This window comes from Camelina sativa, chromosome 7 (genome assembly GCF_030686135.1).
Source record: "Camelina sativa cultivar CO46 ecotype springtype chromosome 7, ASM3068613v1".
Classification (NCBI taxonomy): Eukaryota; Viridiplantae; Streptophyta; class Magnoliopsida; order Brassicales; family Brassicaceae; genus Camelina; species Camelina sativa.
The window spans coordinates 5,042,169-5,065,223 of NC_141886.1; the positions used below are offsets into that span (position 1 = coordinate 5,042,169).

Below are 23,055 nucleotides of genomic sequence, written 5' to 3' on the forward strand. Positions count from 1 at the left end.
ATTGGAGAAGACATTGAATGTTCTTTAAAGATCAATACAAGTTTTGTTGGAATTGGTGTTGACTAATCTTGTGGCTTTCCTTGTTCCCTTTTTTGTGGATATGCTCAAAACTTATGAGATAATGATTTGGATTTGTATACCAAAAACGATTACTATTGAAACAAATATCGTTAACACAAGTAGATTTTGTCACGTAAACACAATTGTAATAGATTATAACAAGTTAACAATTTTGAACGTGATTTAATTTTTTTTACATGCTATGATTTCGAGACCTAGTCTCTATACCAAATAACCAAATCCAAACAACTAATAATTGCAGCGCAAGGAGCTCTGTTTCTTACCCACATGATTTTTCCCTCAATGGCCTTACCAAAAGGCTTCTCCTTAGCACCACAAACGCCAATACCCTGTAGGCCAAGGCACCCGTTAAGCTGTGTTAGCTAAACCCTAAAATCCAAGACACTGGGATATGGATGAGAAAGGAATTGTTCAGGAGTACCTCTCACTTTCGTGGAAATATTCATACTCCTCAGCTCTCTTTCTGGGATTGAGAAGGCTTGAGTCTTACTCCATTTTGTTGTTCCTGCTGTTGCATCCGCTGCTGCATAAGCTGTTGCATCTGTTGCTGTTGAAACTGATACTGCTGTTGCTGCTGCTGCTGCTGTTGTTGTTGCTGCTTCTGTGAATGAATCTGAAGTTGCTGGAACTGTTGTGCGGCTAAGATTGTTTGCATTGACTGATTGTTGGAATAGAATTGTTGGTTTGATCCAAACGACCCATAGCTCAACGCTGATGGAGCAACTTGGCCAGTCAACACCTTCAGATGCTGGATTTCTTCCTTAAGTGCTTCGTTTAGTTCTGTTAGTAGAGAAGATCCAAATAGATCATCACACGAACCAAATAGCAGTTTTCACACTGAAAGCAAATGTTTGTGATAAGAGACTCACCATCCTGCAAGTGAACCTGCTGCTCCATTGTTTGTAACCGCAGCTTCAACTCATTGTTTTCTACAGTCAAGCCATTTGTGTCTCTCTGAAGAAACAGGAATAAAAGAGCATAAGTTTCAAAACCCATAAAGAAACACCAATACACGAACAAACATTGTAACTCTACACTTAGTTATTTAGTATGAAGAAAGAGCAACACTACAAAGTCTCAAAACCAACCTGTAAGAGAGTCAACTGGGCTGAGAGAGTTGTAGCCTCCGTTTGCAAAGTCTGTACTTTTCTCTCAAGTTCAAATATGTATCTCGTCTTCCTTTCTTTTGATCTTGCCGCGGACTGCCTGTTTGCCCATATCCTATTGTATGACAGAAAAACATATTAGACACTTGCTCCATGTTAACAAACGTTTAATTTGGAACAAATACAAACGCAAAAATGCTCATGTTTTAAAAGTGAACTCGAAAACATGCATAAGAGAGAGAATCAAGTAGAAATTTCATTAATATTTTGTGAGGTTCGGTCATCACCAAAGTTACGTGAAATCAGTTGAAGCAACTAAAAGACTGGTGGCCTCAAAGATTCAAACCAAAAGCACAAAATATTCATTATGTCCATCCAAACTCTGGACATAGTAACCAGAGAAGCACAAAAGAAAAAGACGAAAAACTAATTACCTCTTAGCACGTTTTGGATCGATGAGAGCAAGCTCAGCAAGTTTAGTAGCAGACATGGACTTCTTAGCATCAATGACAGAATCATCTTCATTCCCGGACATTAGCATCTCATTGATATTCATTGAACCATCCATAGACTGACTGTGTTGGTGCCTGATCCTTGGTCTTTCACCAAAACTGTTGAGTGTATTCTGAGGATTGGATGCTGAGCCTGTCTGCATCATAGGCTCGTGTTTCCAAGGAGTTCCTCCAGATGGCTCACCCACTTGAGCTGAAGAGGTAGCAGAAGAATTGAACTTATCCATATCAAGATACATAGAGAGTAAGTCTTCGTCAGTCTCATCAGAGAAAGAAGGTCCATCAGCAGCATTACCAACAACACCAAGATCACTATCAAAGCTCAAATCATCAGGGAGAGTAAGGATCTCAGAATGAGCTCGACGGTGTCCAATCTTCTTAGGTGGGTTATCAAGCATACGGCTAATATCATGGCTGATTCGGTTAGCATCTGATCCATGACCAGTGGGACCAGAATCTGAGAATGCAGAGCACCGACCTGATGGAGATGGAGGAGGAAGACCTCCTCCACAAGGTGCCGGAGACTTCTCCTTATCCATTTCCTAATAACTTTACACACCAAATCAACAGGTGCTGCAAAACGATTAATCACAAATCAAACTCAAGCTAGCAAATTTCTCAAATGAAATAGAAACAGAGAAGCAACAACCCTAAGAATGAAAAGCTCACGTTTTTATCCTTAACCCTTAAATCAAAATGAAAAGCAGATCAAAGGAGACGACTTTGTAAGACCCACTTACAAAAATAGATCTAATTCAGCTGTTGTAGTGTGACCCAGCAAACAGAGCGAGAGCGAGTGAGATCCAGGAGAAAAAATTGTAAGCTTTTTTCCAGGTAAAAAAGTCTTGGGTTTTGGACAAAGAAAAGAGATGAAATTTAGTTTAAGGAAAAGAAAATGAGAGGAAGAGAAGAAAGAGAGAGAGAGAGAGAGAGAGATCTATGGAGATGATGAGGGAAGGGCGAGCGAATTCGATTCTTACAACAACAGATCATTCATCATCATCATGAGTAAGGGAATACAATACAATATGCTCTCTCAAAACGCGTCGTTTAGCGTGTTCCGCCATTTCCGTTAAGTGTGACGATGATGGGTTGCACAAGATTAAATATGATTTTAATTAATTAAAAGCGTAATGTCACACCACCAGGCCTAGGTCTTTTTTCTTAAGATATTTAATGGGCCTAAAGCCCATCTATCAAAAGCCTTAGAAGCTACATTATCTTTTTTTTTTTTTGTTTGGTAGATGAATTGTCTCTACTTATTTATCACGAAGATTGTATGAACCTTTTAAATTAAATCATATATATGTATGTTTTCTCTAAATTGATAGTCAGTTTTATCAAATTTTAAATTAGTACATTATTATTTTCCCTTACATTTTACACTACACTACACGTTTCTTACAAGTTTTCATTTGAATATTTTATCTAAGAGTTGAGTTATTATATTTTTAAAATTATTATATTTAGTTATTTAAGATGGCAAACAAAATAACGAAATTAAAGGTGAACAAGTATAGTGATTTGTTATGATCAAGACAAAGATAAATTCAAAACTATTTTAAATATGTTTTTTTTCATAGCCGCGAAATTAATTGATATTTAAAATAAGATAAGATTACTTGAGAAACAAAAACAACTATTATATCAAATAAGTGATATATATATATATATATATAAAAAAAAAAAAAAAAAAAAAAAAAAAAAAAAAAAAAGAAGAAGAAGTCATTATCGTTCCCTATAAGACAATGGGTGGGGATAGTGGTACCACATCTCTGTATCTGTGAAGCATTGTCCTTTTCCTAGTTGGAAAGGAATGTTACGGTGGTCGATTTCACATTCCATTTTTAATAATCTGATAAACGTTTCGAAATGGTTCATATATTATACTACTAGTACTTATTAAATGCACCTACAAAATCGATACTATTAGTCAATTCACTAAACTCATTTAATCATGTATCTAGTATTACATTTCCTATCAGGCTATCATATCAGTTTGCAATCAATTTCATCATAAGCGATAGCATTTAAAGTCACTTCGTTCATGGGTCTGATTTCACCCATGTCCTCGTACTTTGATATTACTGGTCTTCAATATACTGTAGGTGGTGGTTACTTGTAGTCTCATGTGTAATGGATTTTGCTTTGAGTATGTCAACTTACCTTTTTTACAAGCTAGCTACTAAAAGCTAACTCAGCAAAGTAGTAATCGTTTAAAGCTCATTAATCTAAAATTTGTTATATATATATATATATATATATATATGTTTTATAAATTTTGTTTTGGAGATTTTATTTACCTTTTGATTGTGGACTATACCTTAATAACTGTTACACCGACCAGTACCATGCATCTTCCAAGCTCCAAGCTACGAAGTTCTAGCCCGTTTAACGGAAACGTAAGTAGTTTGTTTACTCTGTTTCTTCACAATCTTGCATTGAAATAATCTTACATCTTAGACGACAAAAAAAAAAAAATCTTACATCTTAATTTATTTACTTTATTTTCTTCTAGGTGATCTATACCGGTTCGACAAAGATATAAAAAGATTAAAATATAACTATATCATTAAAAAAAAGTAAAACGAAACAATCATACATTTTAACATCTTTAACAAGTAATTGTTACAAACAACAACTCTATAACATTGCAGTTAGTATATGTTAGATAAAAATTATGAGTCTGTCGATGTATTTCTTCCATCTTCTTGGAGAATACTGATGACTCCGGAAGCGTCCGATGAGATAAAGTAGATCGTTGTAAGTTGTAACCACCTAATGTAATTAATCTTAGTAATGACTATGAATGAAAGTTTCGAAAGTGAGGGGAGGAACATGTTAAATCGAGAAAGTAAATTGACTAGTAGTCAGTGACTTCTGACGAGCTACTCTACTCAAATGCAGGATCAGGGACCATTAGCATCATTTACTATTTTTCTATCCCCTGCACACATGTTACGATCACTTTCTGTTTTAGAGTATGTGTTATAATAAGGATGCTGATGTTATAATATTAGTAGAAGTTCTGTTATATGTACTACCTCTATATTTATATTTTATGTCACGAATAGTTTTTAAGATATCAACAACTCAAAACTGTGTACTTAGTCCGTTTTCAGAAACAAAAAACTACTTGACAACATTATGATTTATTTCCAATTTTGGTTTGACTCAAAAGACGAAACACAAACTTATTTTTTCTCATTGAAACAACAGAACCAAGTCGGAAATAATTACTAGTCTACGAATTGAAATAAACTTTCTGATATTTTTTGCAACCGATTTTTTTTTTTGCTAATTTAAACGTCGTAATTTTCATATTTTTACCTGCTTCAGAATCCTAGTATCCAAAAAACTAACATGGGTTTACAGTTCAGATCTCCTTAATAATTATCCTGTTTGAATGTTAACATCTTCTATAGTGGAGGAGTATTATTTATTAATGCATTACAAAGTAATCGGTCATTTGGGTTTTAATTAATGTTTGTTAATCGTTAGTATTAGTATTAAGTATACCAAAGCGCAACCACCTTTCTCACTTTACTTTTCTCGCTTTACGCTTTCTCACTTACCCACAACCTAATCAAAAAAATTTGTTAACTAACGCAATTAATAACTTTGCTGCTATGATTTGAATCTTGATGTAGAAACTACAAAGGTAGGGACGTTACAGATTCGGAAAAAAAAAAAAATAATCAACAATACATGTAGATGCTATAATAACGAAAGTAACCTCACTCTTCTTGTCTAGTACTTCTTTTCTTTTTTCTTCTAGGACACTATCAATTCTTGTACTCATTTGTATTAAAGTTTTTATATATTTGTCGTCTTACGTTTCCGGAGATAGCGAGGCTCTCGTCTCCACTACAATGTTTTGACACATTACGTATAGTATTCTCTTTTTTTCAAGATCTAGAACCGAGGGGCGATGATTTAGGAATTTCTAGGACATTTCAAACGTGATGATTTATTGATTTGTTTTTTAAAAAAATTATTAGAGAAACGATTTTTTATATACAGTATATTGTGCTAATACTTACAGTAGCAATTAACAAAAAATAGTTTGAATTGTTTTACACGAGCTTACAAGTTCGAGCACATGCTTATGTCTACATAACAGATCTTAACATGTGTAAGTTTACGATCTTGTATGTCTTCTGATTCAACATATACATACTTTATATTAATACTTGAGGTACGGTTTCAGTTTCTGTTTAAGATAGTAAAAGACCTAAAAGGTGTGGGCAATATGGCATACGGCCCCAAAGGTTGATAAAAATATCTCTTCTCCTCATAATTCTTTTAAATAAAGTTACTTGGAAGTGTGTGTATATTTTGAGATTGATATCATTATAGGGTACAAAAAAAGATATCATCATCATATCAAGCACTAATTTTTTAAAATATAGTATTATTTTCATAGTCAAAGTTAAATCGAGTAATGTACTTCGTGTATGAAGACGTGTATGCATCAATGACCAATATTGCTGCAACTTTTTATTAGTTTAATAGAAAAAAAAAACCTTAAGAAATACATGAACTCAACTACACTTGTAGTTGTAATCTAAACAAAAACTCAACCACTTGTAATCTAAAGAAAAACGAATTAATTGATAAACATATGACTTTGATTTGTTTCCATTTAACCACACAATTTGACAATCCGTACTCCACCGGAAAGAAATCGTTTACGAAGATATGAACACCAAACAGTCCAAATTAGTTAGAAAATATATTGATTTAAAACTTAGATTTTCTTTTTTTTGGTCAAACGTTTAATATAATAAAATAAGAATAAAAAAATGCTGTTTTAAGAGATCGTATTTTTTTTCTTTCCATGAGAATTTGTGAATCAAATGGAAAAGTGTTAAATTAGCGTATATGGAATATATCTGTATAGTCATTTTTAATCAACATTTCCTTTTATTTGGGTCAAAATTTATGTACTAATTCAGTATTATTTTGGCCAAAATTAGATCTTAATATTTGATTTATCTGTATTAAACGTAATAAAATTTATTATTGGATATAGTTTGCTGTATAATAATAATAATGTAAAATATTATTGCTGGTGTATGTTGACACTTGGGAACCTTAGTTATGTATATTTTGATTTCCCGTACGATATGTGTAGATTAGTTTCCATATAAAAAAAAGACTAAAAACAGTATATGCTTAGTACAGCCAGTGAGTTATTCCAGTTTTATATATATTTTTAAAAAAATGAAAATAAAAAATAAAAAATAAACTCTGGAATATGATAACAGTCTTCCAGCTACCGAACGTGATTTTTGCCTGTAATCACGTACATCCATAAAGCAATGTATATCATCTAAACAGTAGAATAAGTCAAAAATAAATAATATTGAGCCCTGTGTCACCCTTTGCTCTTTACGTTGGGTTGTGGCATCATCTCCTAAAAATAAACTTTTATATTTATTTACCGGTTATAAGAATCGAACAACTTACATATATATCACACTATTGCATGTAACCTATACACCTCAACCCCTTACGTGCCAAACTTTGCAACAAATATCATGATATTTATTATTTACCGATCCCATATAGCAGTGAATAAACTCTTTTAATATTTCGCACTACAACACATATCTACATTGATAGCAGTAGAGAAAAGTTATAATATGTCATTCATAGCTTTTTCACAAACGCTATGTTAGGCCACTGTTATCGTAGGTACCACACATACAATAACGCCGGATATGTATGCTATGTTAAAGTCTTCAACCATAGCAGTAGCGAAATGCTTTGTTAACACACTTTTTTAACTTTTTAAAATAATGTAATAAGTCATTTTTCATGCTATCTTAGGAGCTTCTACCATAGCTCTATTAAAACGATTTAGTTTATATTACAAAATTTATTTAAATTTATTTCTATATAGGTTTCATATTTCATACATCATCTATATATAATATAAATATTTTAACCAAAACAATGTCATACATAAGACCATACCAAGTTTTATACTAATATCTTAAGTGCAGCCAAGTATTGAAACAAAATAAAACAAACATTCTAAGTGCCACCAACTAGATCTTTGAACTCGTAACACCAACAACCAGATTTTCGCGGCTCTAGCCACACCATCCTCGTCCTTCATTGCCTTAACTAACGATTGTACCTGTGTTCAAGGAAAAGCAAAGCTCTTTCATATTAACTTAAGTCCTTAACTCAAGGCTAAAAAACTAAGAGAATTTCCAGAATATTAGACATTACCACAACCTTGTATCTCGGGAATAGCTAGTCATGAGGGACACTAACCACTAGTAAACTAAGTACTTAGTAGAGCAATAAACTCAGATGGGCTCGTCCTGTATCAAACAAAACACCAGTGCATGAACATTTAGTAGAGCAATTCACTGCCAAGCATTAGACAAATAGAGACAAGCCTTGAACATGAAACTGAACATCATGAACCAGCAGGAAATCAAACAACTAACAATTCACCAATTGATGTATCATAAACCAAACCAATTAAACAAGTTTGATGCTTACCTTCACTATCATCCATCTCTCAATGCAAAAACCTGTAACGTAGTTAAACGTTTAGACAAAACAAGAACAATCACACTAATGTACTAACTAACCATTCAAAATACTAACATGTCTTGTGATTAAAAGAAAAGAGAAGCTTCTCTATCTATAAAACTTGGAGAACATAAGAAGAAACGAAACAAAATTCCGTAGTTTTAGAAAAGAGAAGCTGAGGCACACAACTAAGTTTCTGCAGAATCATAAGAATGAATTAAACATAGATAAGTACCAAGTCCTTGAAACTAGAAGCCCATAATGATAAAGAACAGAAAAGCAAAAATGTGTGTTGAACAAGACCAAGTTACCTCAGATTTCCTGTAGAAAGTATGCATATCATTGACATATTCAACCACGGCTAAAGGATTCTTCCCATCACAGAGGTCAATATCGCTCACACACTCTTCTTCTTTATATGCATCTTCAATTTCAATCTCCTTCTCCTCCTTTTGAAAAACACAAGCAATATGAGTATAACTCTAAGAAAAAAGGTTGAGAAAATATGTATAGCATATTTAGGAAAGATGACAGTACACACCAAAGCTCCTAAATTTGGGAAAAAAACAACAAAGCTAAGAGTCAATAAAATCCTACAATCTTTATTCCATCCTTCCACAAACCAATTGTTAGGGTTTAGTTGTCAATCAAATCCCGATAAAGTTTCGATTTTGAGAAAAAGTTTAAACCCAGCAGCAACAATGCCAGAGAGAGAGACAGAGAGAGTAATGTAGATTCGCCGACTGATTCCTCCCAGACAAAACCCAGGAAACAAAAATCTGAGAGAAGAAGGACAATTGTGGATCAGAACAAAGAAGAGAAATAAAACTCTAGCCTGCCAATTGTTTGTAAATAAATTTGATAGTGTAACTAAATAGAGATCACAGAGCACGTACCAATAAGAGGAATTTGATAACTTGGTAGAGTGATTAGCTTACCCAAAAACGTAAGGTTCAATATTTTCTTAATAAAACAAGAAAACTTCAGATTTTTTGTACCAATAAGAGGAATCGAACACATTTCTCTAGTCAAGCGAAGAAATAAGGAAAGAAAATGAAACGAAGAAACAATGGAAGTGAGGGAGTAAGGATGATGATATACTTTACCTTTATAGTGACTCTCTCTCTCTCTCTTATCAAAACTCAGAAGAAAAGAAAAGGGGGAAAAAAGTGTTTTGAGATGAGAGGAGACAAGGAGAAGCAGCGACGACACCGGCGGCTAGGGTTTTGAGATGAGAGGAGACGCTTCTTATCCACATGGTGATGTAGATGGATCGAGAGGAAAGATTGATTTGTGCTCTCATGAGACCGAGGACCTAGGTTTGATTTAGGAGGATTTTTTTTTTTGTTCTTTCTCTCTATGGAAAAGTGAAAGTTTTTTTGTGTTGTTGTCAATGGGATGTGGGACTTAAAAAATTTTAGATCTAGGATACATGGCGGTTTAAGTGAAATTTTTCGCTAAGTATTGGCGGAATAAACGATTTTAGCTTTCCTTTTCGTGATTTTTTATCTTAGCATTCATTTAGTACTATGATATAGAAATTAAAATAAACATAGATCTTTCATAGCAGTTCAGGAAAATGAGCTATCTTCTTATGCTATCAATGTTGATATTTCTTGTAGTGTCGTAACACTATAAATTAGAAGAGAGAGCCATCACTTTTTTATTCTCCTCCTCTCCATTAAGTTATTTTTATCTTCTCAAACAAAGAGAGAACCTAAAAAAAAAAAAAGAAGAGAGATCCGAAATGTCGGTGACGTCGACGGTGGAGGAGAACCACCGGAAAAATCCATCTTCTTCGCCGGTGGAGAAGAAGAAGAGGAGATGGGTGTTTTGGGATAGAAGGTGGAGGAGATTAGATTACGTCAAATTCTCAGCATCTTTCATTGTTCATTCTCTTGCTCTCTTGGCTCCGTTTTATTTCACGTGGTCTGCTCTTTGGGTTACGTTTCTGTTTTACACCATCGGTGGTCTTGGTATCACGGTGTCTTATCACCGTAACTTGGCTCACCGCAGTTTCAAAGTCCCTAAATGGCTTGAGTATCTCTTAGCCTATTGTGCCCTTCTCGCTATTCAGGTTCTTAACCCTATCTTCTTTGTTTTTTTTCTTGTATAAACCATATTAGTAGATCTTGAGATCTTAACTACTACCCCTTTAATTGTACTTTATTTTTTTACAGATCTAAAGACTTTTTTTATTTATTTTTAAATATGCTTTTTAATAGGGAGATCCGATTGATTGGGTGAGTACTCATCGATACCATCATCAGTTTACTGATTCAGAACGTGATCCACATAGTCCCAAGGAAGGTTTTTGGTTTAGCCATCTTCTATGGATCTATGACTCTGCCTACCTTGTTTCAAAGGTGATTTTTTTAATTTATTTATTTTTGTAAATAGTGTATTTTTTTGTTGTTTTCCTCTGTATAACCAAAATATTAATTAATTAAAAATAAACAGTGTGGAAAAAGAGCAAATGTGGAGGATTTGAAGAGGCAGTGGTTTTATAGGTTTCTTCAAAAAACTGTGATGTTTCACATTTTAGGATTGGGTTGCATTCTCTTCTATCTTGGTGGCATGTCCTTCGTTACTTGGGGAATGGTAAATTGAAGAATCTCTCTATATATATATATACGCTTTTTTATATATATATCCATAAAAAACGTATGTTATAAATTGTATAGAATCAAATTGTAATTAATGGATGTGGTTGGTGTGATTCTTCTTCTTCTCATCAGGGGGTTGGAGCAGCATTGGAAGTGCACGTGACTTGCCTCATAAATTCACTCTGCCATATTTGGGGCACTCGGACATGGAAGACCAATGACACTTCGCGCAATGTTTGGTATGTGTGAATGAATAAATATTAATCCTATAACATTTTTGGTGTATACTTGAAAATTTGAAATAGTAGAATATCTTCTATGACATTTTCCCAAAATACAAGAGTACACATGAACCAGAGACAGCTCATGTTCCAAAAAAAAAACTCAATAATGTAAAATCTTATTATTTTGTTTTGTTTTGTTTCTTGAAGGTGGTTATCGGTATTTTCATTCGGAGAGAGCTGGCACAACAATCATCATGCCTTTGAGTCGTCAGCTAGACAAGGACTTGAATGGTGGCAAATTGACATTTCTTGGTACATTGTTCGGTTTCTTGAAATTATCGGTTTAGCCACCGATGTGAAAGTACCAACAGAGGCTCAACGACGTCGTATGGCTATTGTTCGTTGATAAACTTGCGGGAGCGCAAACAAAAAAGAAAAAGAAAAGGGATCTATTTCGATGTAACTAGAATCATTTCTAATCCTAAAAGAGTTATTGTTTTTCTTTTTGAAGTTTTGGGTTAAAGCAAAGAACGTTTCCGATGTTTTTTGGGTGTTGGACCAAGTTGATTAAGATATTTGTCGTAATTGGTACTTATAAAATCTTTTCTTTTTATATAGTGGGGGGGGCAATTAATTCGTTAATTACGGTCTCTCTTAATCTATGTGAGAGACAACTATTTTAATATACTTTACTCGAGAAAAATATCTAATCGTCGTTTACGAAAGAGGCAAAGCAAAAAAGGACACAAGACTTTGTTCAAAAAGGGTGATATATTGGTTGTTGAAGTTTATAGCCATATAAAATTGTTTCGTTCTTTTTAAATAATAAATCCATGTGACTATTTTCAGAATTTACAATGAAAAAAGAATTACAAAAGCAAAAAAAAATGCAAGAGACAGACTTTTTCAATGGGGGAATATATTGGTTTATGTGAATGTACATTGGCTTTTTGTTATATAAAATCCAAAGTTTGATGTAGAGTGTAGTAGTAACGTATATATCAATATTATCACCTTTGGCTCTTTGCTTTAACATTGAAGTCGGCACTATTTTTTTATATACAATATACACCTTTCTTAACTGTTGGGTTTTCAGTTTAAAGAAATGGTACACAAATTTTGTAGGCTACTTAGAGCATCATTACTAAGGATTCAAAAATATAAAACATAATTTTTTTCTCTCTCTCATTTCTTTTTCCCTTTCTTACTGACTGTTTTTCTCTTCTCTCTCCCTTGCTTTGGAGATAAAACATGCGATTTTTTGAGAAATCAGAGAAATCAATAAATTCACGTCGAATCCATTGAATTTTCCGGCGTACAATGGTTATTTGTTGCTCAGTCGGAAGCGATACGACGGTTCGGTTCTCACGACAATCGACGGCGGAGATTAGTTTGATGTTATCTTCGCCCAAACGACGACGGCGGTGTAACCGTGAGATACAAAGATTCGTGTTCTCAATTCCAATTTATTGATGGGATTATTCTGATGTTAGGGTTTCAGATTGTTCTCAAAATATGTTTAATATTCTGATGTTAAATTGATTATGAGATTAGTTTAATGTTCAATTGATTAAGAGATTAGTTTGATGGTGTGTTGATTTGGAGTTTGGTTTGGAGGGTTTATGGTTGTAATCGGTTTATTGTATTTTTTGTTGTGATTAGTCTCTTGTTGTTATTAAGAGTAAAATGTTTTTTGTGTTTTGTTTGTATAAGTAATTGTGTGATTACTATTGATATAAATGTCATGTTTTGTGCGAGGTGAAATGGATTTGATTTTGGAGTGATAATCATGAAGTGGTGACAGCGGGTTGGATTCTCTTATTTTAAAAGGTATGGTACTCTACCTTTCACATGTTGTTGATAGATATTGTTTGTGGTTGTGTGTTGGGATGAATTATTAGATTTGAGATGAGGTTGAGTGTTATGTTTGCTTTGTGTTTTGTATAAATTATTGTGTGAAAAGGTATGGTCTTATAGCTTTCATAAGTCATGAACCGTTTGTTGTTGTCTTATTTGATCAAGTGTTTGAGTGTGAGTTTGGGTTTGAGTTTGAGTTTCATGAAGTGTTATAGTGTTATGTTTGCTTTGTGTTTAGTTTAAATTATTGAGTTTAAAATTCCGAGAGTGTTCTTGTCTTATCTCATCAAGTGTTTGAGTGTGAGTTTGTAATTTAATTGGTTGTGTCTTTAGGTAAGATTAGGTACTTGTCGAATCAGTAATTGATGAATGCTTCAACATCAAACTTATTGTTTGATGTTATAGGGTTTGTAAGTTGTTTTAATGTGATAAATGTGTGGTTGTTGTAGTGTAAGTAAAAACTTAATGTTGAAAACCTAAACCCACTTGTTTTAAAAGTAAACTTCAGTGTAAACTTAAAAGTACAACTAAAAGTAAAACCTAACCAGCTAACATTGAGCTCAATATTAACCCTCAATGTTAAGCAATAACAAAAACCATTAACTTCTTCTCTACAAACCCTTTTCGTTTTACATCTGCTTTCACTAACACCCGAAATGGATCCAAGAAACCTTAATAGCATTCCACAACAAACATGTTTTGTTGATCTTATGAATTCTCAAAACGATTCCATCGGTTCAGATAATCCGATTCTTACAAATACATCCTCTTCTCAGCCTGTCCATTTGAACTCTACCTTCTCTTCTCAGCCTGTCCACTTTACCTCCACCTTCTCTTCTCAGCCTGTCCATTTTAACTTTAACTTCTCTTCTCAGCCACTTCACTTTAGCCCGGCACAAGAGTCTGAGGACTGTATCGAGTTAACAGTTGATGAGAATGAAGCAGACGGAGGAAGAGGAAGTAGAAAGCGGTGGAGTGCAGAAGAGGATATCAACCTGATAAGCGCTTGGTTGAATACAAGCAAGGATCCAGTTGTAAGTAATGAGCAGCGGCTTCAAAGTTTCTGGAAGAGGGTTGCTGACTACTACAAAGCAAATGATGGCTCATCTGGTTCAATAGCAAGAGGGCCTTCACAATGTAAGGCTAGGTGGAACAAGATTAACCACGTAGTCAATAAGTTTGTGGGGTGTTATGCACAAGCGAGTTCAAAGAGAAAGAGTGGAGAATCAGAAGATGATGTATTGAGATTGGCATATGAGTTTTTTAAGAACGACATGGAGAAGCCATTTCTGCTAGAACATTGTTGGAGGGAATTGAAGCATGATCAGAAATGGCTCACGGAGGAGTGTAACCATAAGCGGACTAAACTCGCTTCAGATGGAGCAGGAGCATACTCACCCGGAGAGTGCAAGGATGGATCCGAGATGAGACCTCCGGGGGTTAAAGCTGCTAAGAAAAAAGGGAAGAAACCGGTTGTTAGTATTGATGTAGAGGATGGGTCTGTGGTTAAGAAAAATTTAATTGTTTTCTATTTTATGTAATTTTAAAAAATTTAATAATTGTTTTGTCATTTTATATAATTAAAGTTTGATAATTAATAAATACAAATTAAAAAATATTATTTAAATGTTTGAGCAACTTTATTTTGGATTCTCTAGTAATAGAGTGATTTTGCTTAAGTTTATCTTAGAATTACTTTATTTAATTTAGTATTAATTATATACTTAATTAATATAAAAATAACTATAGTGGTTACTCCACTAATGGTGGTCTTAGATTTTCTTGAAATTAGGAAAATATAATTTACTTTTGGATTTTATTTTTGGCGAATAGTATTTTTCTTCTTTGATTAGGGTGGTGGTCCTAGGCAACTAAAGAAAAGTGTTATTCTATATTTTTGAATTGAATTGGAAAATTCGAATTCGAAAAGTAGGGTTAGGTTATTTTCCTTTTTGCTTCTTTAAAGCTATTGTAGTTATTAGTGACAATAAAGCTATTGTAGTTATTAGGCCTCGACATAAAAATTGTACCCGAATACTCAACCCGGAACCCGACCCGAAAAATCGGGTTCGGGTTGGATATGAGTTTGCCTATAAAATCTTATTGGATTCTATTTTCTAATACCTGTGGGTTCGGGTTAGGGTCGGGTAATAGCCGGTACCCGTTTGGGTACCCATTAAACCCGAACATATAAACATATTTATAATATTTATCATTAATATAATGCAATTACCCCAAAATTATGATTATAATTTTGAATATTTCATTTAGTTTTATACCTAAATATCAAAAATAATCAAAATATCTAAAATATTTTGTTATGTAAGTCAAAATTTAACTAAATTTATTTAAATTTAATTATATTTTTTTGGGTACCCAGTAGTTCGGGTACTAATCGGGTTTTAAAATTTGTAACCCAAACCGAACCGAACCCGATAGTATCCAAACCGAACCGAACCCATATATCTAAAACTATCCAATGAGTTCTATTTTTCTAAACCCGTTTATCCGAACCCGTATGTGTAATACCCGAATGCCCAGCCCTAGTAGTTATTTACTTATTAGTGACAATGACTAAAGTTGAGGCTCTCCTAAACGATCAAATCCTACTACTATTATACCTAATCAAAACATCGTCAACTCTATCAACCAGGTGAAATAAGTGACCTCTTCTTTTGGCTAAGCCAAATCAAATCTTAGCTGTTAGTTTGTTTCGTTTTTAGGTGTGGTTTACTGCAGATTAGGGGAGATGTAGTTGCGACTTACGACGATTACAATGAACAATGCTATTATTATCAAATTATTTGAATACTAAATATATATATATATATATATATATATATATATATATTAACTCCAAGCCACGATTGTAAGTAACAAGTTCGGTAACTACTTCAATCCAACCAAAATCTAACAGCAACATAATTTTGTGTGTAGGAAAATTAGAAGTTTTATGGAAAAGTTAAAACAAAAAAAAAACGAAACTCTTTTCTTTTGTTTTTGTATGTTATAAAAGAAAGTCCAAGTCACTGGGTGCACACATCTTATTTGTGGACTAAACAGAAGCAAACCAAAGGTTTACCTCAGAAATAAGCCTAAGCTTTGAAATCATCCTTTGCTTGTCGGATGATCCCTAAAGCTTCTGCTTCATCTGCTGTCTCTGGGATGCGTAAAGCCCGTCTAATATCTGTATTCGAACTGCGGAGGAACGGGTTACAAGCTTTCTCCATCTTCAGTGTTGTTGGAATCTGAGGTTTGGCGGAAAAAACAAAGAATCAACATTAAGTTAACCAATAACATTTGGAAATTCATAAGGCTTAATTTTTTAATTTTTTTTTTCATTTTTTTACCGTAGGTAATTTCTTGCTACGGAGGTCTGCAACATGAGCTGCATAAGACTGGAGTACTTCGTTGTTTGGCTCTAGAGACAAGGCAAATTTGGAATTACTCTGCACCCAAACCAAATTAAAAAAAATCATTTTGAGGCAACCGTGTTTAGTAAAAAGCTTTTCAATTTAAGACTAGAATACCAAAATGTAACGTACCAATGTATATTCATGACCACAGTATATGCTTGTGTCATCTGGTAACGATATGATTTTTTGGAGAGAAGCAAGCATCTGCAGAGGAAGTGCAGAGGATAGAAAAAAACATCATTAAATGATTCTGAGAGTTTCGTTCCAAAAGAAATGTAACTAAGCAGGAAGATAGAGAAAGATATGTAATGTTTACCTGTTTAGGAGTGCCTTCAAAGAGTTTACCACATGATAAGCTGAACAAGGTGTCCCCAGTGAAGATAGCTCGTGATCCTGGAAAGTATAAGCTGATATGGCCTGCAAGTAGAATTACGATAATTAGACACAAAGAATAAAACGCGGGACAACAAGGCTTAAGAGGTATATAGCATCAATAGTTTTTCATTTGCACAACAGAAACCATCAAAACCTCGATTTTCGTTGGCTATATGCTTATCTATTTCGAAGAAGAGAAGAACAAGACTGTTCTGGTTATAAGGTTATTGATAAAACCCTCATGTTTCCTTAATACAATCAAGGTACAAACTTAAATCCAGGGATTATTCGAGAGAACACAGTACTATATCTGTAAGGCAATCCACCAATCCTAAAACCAAATCTCCACTCTCAGCTAAATCACGCACGTTGTATAGATATGAAGAAGATATTGCACACAGACTGAAATAGTCAAATCTTGAACTACTTTAAAGTGGGAATAATTGAATAAAAGTAAAGGCTTAATGAAATGCAAGAACATACAGCAAATAAGGTTAAAACGCTTCCAAAGTGAATATGAGAATTCTAAACAACCTTTCGTGTGGCCAGGAGTATCCATAACATGGACTTCATGACCAGCGAACATCCATTTGTCACCATCCTTCAAGGCTATATCAATTCCAGGAATCCGGTCTTTATCCGCAGCTGAGCCAATCACCTGCATTCCAAAGATGTAACCTTTTGACTAACCTTACAAAACTTTGTTGAAAAATGTGATCATTGTACTAAGGAGTACAGAAAGAGAAGTTAAAAAAATCTTCCTACCTTTGCACCGTACCTGTCTTTTAATTCCAAATTCCCACCAGTGTGATCATAATGATGATGTGTATTTAATATGTATGTTAGATTTCGACCACTCCTCTTCAAAGAATCGATAACAGGTACAGCTTCAGAAGGGTCAACTACCCCAACTGTACCAGTATCCTCGTCATGCAAAATATAAGCATAGTTGTCCTTAAGACATGGCACCTGGAGGAAAAACATGGCATTATAACTCAGCAAACAAACAGAATCTATGGTTTTGAGGAGATTCCAAAGAGCACACACACCAGTTCAATTTGCAAAGAGGAGAGGTTAGAGACGCTGCAGAACTTGGAGACTCGGATAGATTTACCAGCACCACGCAAAGTCCTAAGAGGTGAAGAGACCAGCTTCATGACTCTGCACACAAGACCCTTTCTGAGGTTAAGCTGTCTCACACATGGCTGGCTTGATAGCTTCTGAAAGCAATAAAAATAAACAGAGGATTGTTACATTCTGCTTTACAAAAATATATAATATATTCAAACAAGCTTATGTGCATATATGTCTACTACAGCTTCAAAACATCTCAAAATCAATAATTTTTTTAAAACGCAACCTAGACAAAGCTCTCTCAATACGTTGGAGAACAAAACCACGGCATGAGAATGAGATTCTCAGAAAACGATCATCAAGAAATTAAGCATATAGAGATCATATGATGTTCTGAAACAAAAACAAAAATTCAGATTTTTTCACCTTCTCATGAATCAAATTCGAAAATTTCAGAAAATAATAAAATTCATCACAAGCACAACAACAAGAAACGAGAAAGAGATTAGAGATGAAACAAACCCCAGAACAGCGAAAGAAGGAGATAGCAGAAGAAGCTTTCGAGATGGCTTGCATCTCTCTCTCTGTATCGATCAACCGATCGATCTTCAATAGAGAATTTATCTAAAGGGTTAATCTTTCGGACTCAATCTCCCAGAAAAATTCTCTCTTTCGATCAAAAACGATCTTCGAAGAGAATTTTGACGGAGAAAGAGCGACAGAGAGAAGAAGAGAAGAAGAAGCCGTAACAGAGTCGAGAGCCTCAATCAAATCAATCATCACACAAATTTTGTCATATTACAACAATAACCAAACCGGACCGGAACGAACCGTACCATAACTTTCAAAACAGCGATGCATATCATCAATTTATTCTCTGGTTTTTTTAGTAAGACGTGTCTTCACGACTATAATAAAAATAGATACAAATTTTAAATAAATCTTAAAACATTATGCGTTTTATTTCATATGTAAAAAAAAAAAAATGAAATCAATTACTATGTTTATAGAAGATACACACTTCGTGGCGGACCCAGAAATTTTTTTAACCTGTGTCAAAAATATTGGACTACAATTAATGGGGTGTCAAAAACCAAAATATGATGGGTTCAATACAATTAAGTCCATAAACCCTTAAGTAAGCTTTGATCATCATAGTATTATTAAAACCCTGCATTTTACATTCCAAAGCATATTTGCGTTTTGCCGACCAAAAAGGCACATTTTACGTCATTTTAAAAATTCTAATTGACTTTGATGATTTTATGTTCAAATTTACCTGATCATTAACGGTGGAAAACATGTATTTCTTAAACCTTACGATGAAATATTTTATAGTCATAATATATATATATATATATATGTATATTTGATAATCAACGTTTTGAAGTAAAATGACAACATGCATGAATCATGCTCTAGAAAAAAAGAAAAGAAAAAAAAGGGATCATGGATTCATAATTCTGATGACACGAGTATTATATGTGTATCATTAAACTTGTTTTCTTAATTGTTTTTAAACGTGATTCGATAATTAGTGGACCTATCTATACACGTACGCGTGCGAATTATGCAACATTTTAAAAAACCTTACTCTCTCCATTTTGATTTAGGTTTTATATTGGGTACTAACCATATACGCGTATGCATCTAAACTTAGTTATTAATTTTTCGTCGTTAGCGGAACTGAAGACTTGAGTTTAATCGTCGTGTTTAAACATAAATCTAGTAATTGCTGTTCAAACAAAATAAGAAACATAAAGCTAGCTAGTAATTAATGGTTTTGTTCTTATAGGTCGACGATGTTGTGGATCTTCAGATTCATAGAATAATGTGCTATCTCGTAACTAGCGGTCTAGCACAAGGAATAGGATCGGCCAAACTTTTTGTTGTTGATTAATACAATTATGTGTCGTCGTACTGTCGTTCATATTTCAAGCCTCTTCAATTCACATATAAAAGTACATATATAAATGCTCACTTGTTTTTGTTTGTGTTCTTTTGTTGTAGATTTTGGAGGCCAACATTGAGGTGAATACGACTAGCCAAACTCTTTAGGCCTTAATTATAACGTATCCCCTTGCAAAAAGTACATTTTTTTTTCCGTTTACTCTTTCCAAAGCATCTTTGCGTTTTGCCGACAAAAAGCACTTATTCATGCAAGTATAAACTGTAATCGACTTAAAGAATTATGTTTACTTTATCATATTGAAATTTTAATATATTAAGCATAAAGCGATCGGGATGTTACAAGAAAAAAAAAGTTGTAAACCTTATGAGTTTATATAAATGATTTTCTATTCAACGTTCCAAAATGAAATTACTGCATGAATCATGATGATTCCTACATGACGCGAATATATATGTACTCAAAACTTATGTTTGTCCTTAGATATTTTAAGTTTGGTGGACCTATATAAACGCATGCAACTATGTAACAATTGTAGTTTGTTTCTTATAACTCAAAATAATGTTTTATATACGCGTAGTATGTATTTATATGGATACTTATACAATTAACTTCGGATATTATATATTTTTTAAACACTGAATTTAAAAATAAACCTAGTAATTAACTGTTTTGTTCTATTATAGGTCGATGTTGTGGAACGAATACGATATTCATTATTCACAGTCGCAGTCACATGTAAAAATATGCTATATATCCTACCTACCTAGGAATAGAATTGGCCTGAAGTTGTTCGGTTCTCGTGTGAGTAAGAGTCAATTTGGGATCCAATTCGGGATTTTCCTTGAAGAACTCGTGGTGTAAGGCGAACCGAGTCGTTGTATAATTTTTTTGATTAATTCCAATATGTGTTGTTCAAGCCGAGTGTTTATTCACAAATAAAAGTCAATTCTCAAAAAACCCTGTGAGACCAAAATTCCCGAGTCAAATAATGAAACAAACTCTGATGTCTATCTATAATTAAACACACACCCATACACACACGCAATTTTAAGTTATAACCAAAATGAATATAAAAATAGACAAAAAATCAACGTAATGACGGAGTAACCCATTCGCTTTCTACTCGGTCATTTGCATAATCTCTACCTCCACACGCAAATTCTTTTAGTTTCTTTTCACTTTACTACTCTAGTGAAAATGAAACCAAGTACACAGTAACACACATGATATATTTAAGGAAAAAAGACACTGAGCTATACCAAGTATAGCTTAATACATGATTACATGTACCAACTTTAAAAATGTATAGCTAACTACACAAAGTAAATAAATGTATTTCATGGCCACATGTACCAACTATATGATGACATGTGCTCAACATCACGATCATTTTTATTTTAGTACATTGTTTGTCAGAATCCGGCGTTGACTAGATATGTCCGGTGTTGACAAGCAAAACTTTTTTTTTAGTATTAGAAACAAAAGTATTAAAATTGTTTTGTTGAATTATTTATGGTTAAAAAAAACATATCTATATCCAATATAAAGATATATTATATATGTTTAATGCATTAATCTTATAATAGTTAGTTTTTAAAAAAAAAGTTCAAAACTTAAATAAAATTGAAAATAAATCATTAACAGTTTTTAAGATATTGAAACTTAAACTAAAACCAGAAAATTTATGTTATAATAAATAAAATATGGACAGTATTTACTTAACATTGCAATTCTTTGGTAAATCAACATATATCTTTATGAATACTAATCACTTTATAATATTATAGCATTTTAATTTGTTTGATGTATATTACACAGTTTTATATTGTTTGTTTGCTGTATTTGTATCATTATTTTGTGAAATATTTTAAAATAATTATAATATTGTAATTGTGAGAAAATAAAATTTATTAATTTTATCAACCACATAAATTTAGTTTTACTAATCCACCGATGTGGAACATTAAAACACACATTGTTTTCTTCATAAATTGAGTAATATATCTTCATTTTTAAAAATTCAAATCACAACATACACAACACAAATTATAAGGTTAGTTTCAAATTTGTACTTCTCAATTAATATAGTAGGATATGTGGTAAAATAAAAGTTTTAATATCTGAAAAATTTATTAATGATTTTTAGTTTATTTAAAGTTAAGTTTTACAATTGAAAAAAAACTATTATAAGATTGATTGCATTAACAAATGTAAAATATATCTTTATAATGAATATAGATATTTTGTTAATTAATAAAAGCCAGAAATTATTCTATAAGACAGTTTTATTTTTTTGTTTCCAATACTATAATAAAATTTTAAAAATTAAAAATTTGTTGGTCAACATCGGTCAACGCCGGTCAAACATGGTCAACATCAGATTCTAACAAATAGCATACCGGAATAAAATGATCGTGATGTTGAGCACATGTCACCATATAGATGGTATATATGATCATGCAATACATTTACTTAATGTAGTTGACAATACATTTTTAAAATTGGGATGTGTGAGCATGTATTGAGCTATACTTAGTATAGCTGAACATCTTTTTCCTATATTTAATTATAGATAATTGGACGTGAGTATGTTTAATAACTCAGTTGGCCTACATATTGATGTTTTGTAAAAGTTACGTTATTCACGTTGTGTTTAGCATCTTAAAATATTTGAACGGTAATTTTATATATTTGATGCAAAACGTAAACAAATAATCATATATTTAACTAATTTTATGTTTGAAATTAGTTATTTAATAATTTCATTATAACTTACCAAGTTTGAATGCTATGTGGCTATCTATTTGGAACTTTGGTTTGATGGTCCACATGCTTTATAAACTTTTCATAATTCAATCCTTTGAAAATTTTGATGGATTTTCAATATATGGACTTTTTCTAGTAGTAACTTTTTTACCAATGTGATATATATGTATTAGTATTACCAATTATGTGTCCTCACCAACCAACGGTACAACAAAATGATACCAAATCTGCATTACAAATTTACAATGCAAATGGTACGAGCGATAAAAAAAAGTGGCTGCACATGCAGTTGTAAAGTTGTAGTGCACATGAAAATTAAACTCAAACCAAGTGACGGTATATTACTATATTGTGCTCTTTGTCGTTGTCATATCAGAAAGTGCATTCTTATATTTAACGATAATTAATCAAGCAAGAATTTATCGTCATTACGTACATTTAGAAAAAGGGTTAAAGACAAATTTATCACTACACCAAATATTGATCCTACAAAATATAAACATAATGGGGATTTAATAACTCGAAAAGTTAAAATTTAGGTATAAAAATTAGAGTACATTTGTCAACAAGA

General features: G+C 32.9%; 3 protein-coding genes and 2 long non-coding RNA genes across 23 annotated transcripts; 2 read left to right on the plus strand and 3 right to left on the minus strand.

Moving 5' to 3' along the window:
• Positions 1–184: 184 nt before the first annotated feature.
• On the minus strand, positions 185–2,834 carry LOC104700328 (putative transcription factor PosF21). 2 transcript variants are annotated; one of them, XM_087457357.1, is made up of 6 exons: positions 2,440–2,834; positions 1,622–2,272; positions 1,170–1,302; positions 951–1,035; positions 503–861; positions 185–410 (listed from the first exon to the last, which is right to left on the minus strand). In XM_087457357.1, the coding sequence occupies exons 2-5, from the start codon at positions 2,236–2,238 to the stop codon at positions 533–535; spliced, it is 1,164 nt and encodes a 387-aa protein (XP_087313483.1). In that variant the 5' UTR covers positions 2,239–2,272; positions 2,440–2,834; the 3' UTR covers positions 185–410; positions 503–532. The 2 variants fall into 2 exon arrangements, with proteins under 2 accessions (XP_087313483.1, XP_087313484.1); XM_087457358.1 differs by having other exon boundaries at positions 2,369–2,773.
• A 4,214-nt stretch (positions 2,835–7,048) lies between these two features.
• LOC104700329 (delta-9 acyl-lipid desaturase 2) lies at positions 7,049–11,697 on the plus strand. Its single transcript, XM_010415834.3, has 6 exons — positions 7,049–7,299; positions 9,877–10,331; positions 10,480–10,620; positions 10,715–10,855; positions 10,993–11,099; positions 11,292–11,697. The coding sequence occupies exons 2-6, from the start codon at positions 10,002–10,004 to the stop codon at positions 11,488–11,490; spliced, it is 918 nt and encodes a 305-aa protein (XP_010414136.2). The 5' UTR covers positions 7,049–7,299; positions 9,877–10,001; the 3' UTR covers positions 11,491–11,697.
• Positions 7,616–9,882, minus strand: LOC104700330 (uncharacterized). 8 transcript variants are annotated; one of them, XR_015561320.1, is made up of 6 exons: positions 9,361–9,663; positions 8,852–9,033; positions 8,566–8,703; positions 8,222–8,253; positions 7,943–8,037; positions 7,616–7,847 (listed from the first exon to the last, which is right to left on the minus strand). It is a non-coding gene; the product is annotated as an uncharacterized LOC104700330 (long non-coding RNA). The 8 variants fall into 8 exon arrangements; XR_015561314.1 differs by having other exon boundaries at positions 7,949–8,037; positions 8,796–9,033; positions 9,361–9,634; XR_015561318.1 differs by having other exon boundaries at positions 8,796–9,033; positions 9,361–9,634.
• Positions 11,698–12,170: 473 nt separating the features above from the next.
• Positions 12,171–16,602, plus strand: LOC109125578 (uncharacterized). Its single transcript, XR_002032692.2, has 3 exons — positions 12,171–12,914; positions 15,958–16,194; positions 16,297–16,602. It is a non-coding gene; the product is annotated as an uncharacterized LOC109125578 (long non-coding RNA).
• Positions 13,404–18,649, minus strand: LOC104700331 (hydroxyacylglutathione hydrolase 2, mitochondrial-like). Of its 11 annotated transcripts, none has more exons than XR_015561306.1 (11): positions 18,329–18,649; positions 17,782–17,952; positions 17,498–17,701; positions 17,267–17,390; positions 16,674–16,774; positions 16,487–16,561; positions 16,292–16,390; positions 16,024–16,189; positions 14,340–14,390; positions 13,937–14,230; positions 13,404–13,851 (listed from the first exon to the last, which is right to left on the minus strand). XR_015561306.1 is itself a non-coding variant. In XM_087457359.1 (9 exons), the coding sequence occupies exons 1-8, from the start codon at positions 18,380–18,382 to the stop codon at positions 16,037–16,039; spliced, it is 981 nt and encodes a 326-aa protein (XP_087313485.1). In that variant the 5' UTR covers positions 18,383–18,649; the 3' UTR covers positions 13,404–14,387; positions 16,024–16,036. The 11 variants fall into 11 exon arrangements, 2 of the variants coding, with proteins under 2 accessions (XP_087313485.1, XP_087313486.1); XR_015561305.1 differs by having other exon boundaries at positions 13,521–13,851; positions 14,340–14,387; XR_015561313.1 differs by lacking the exon at positions 17,267–17,390 and having other exon boundaries at positions 13,937–14,387; positions 17,511–17,701.
• Positions 18,650–23,055: the final 4,406 nt, after the last annotated feature.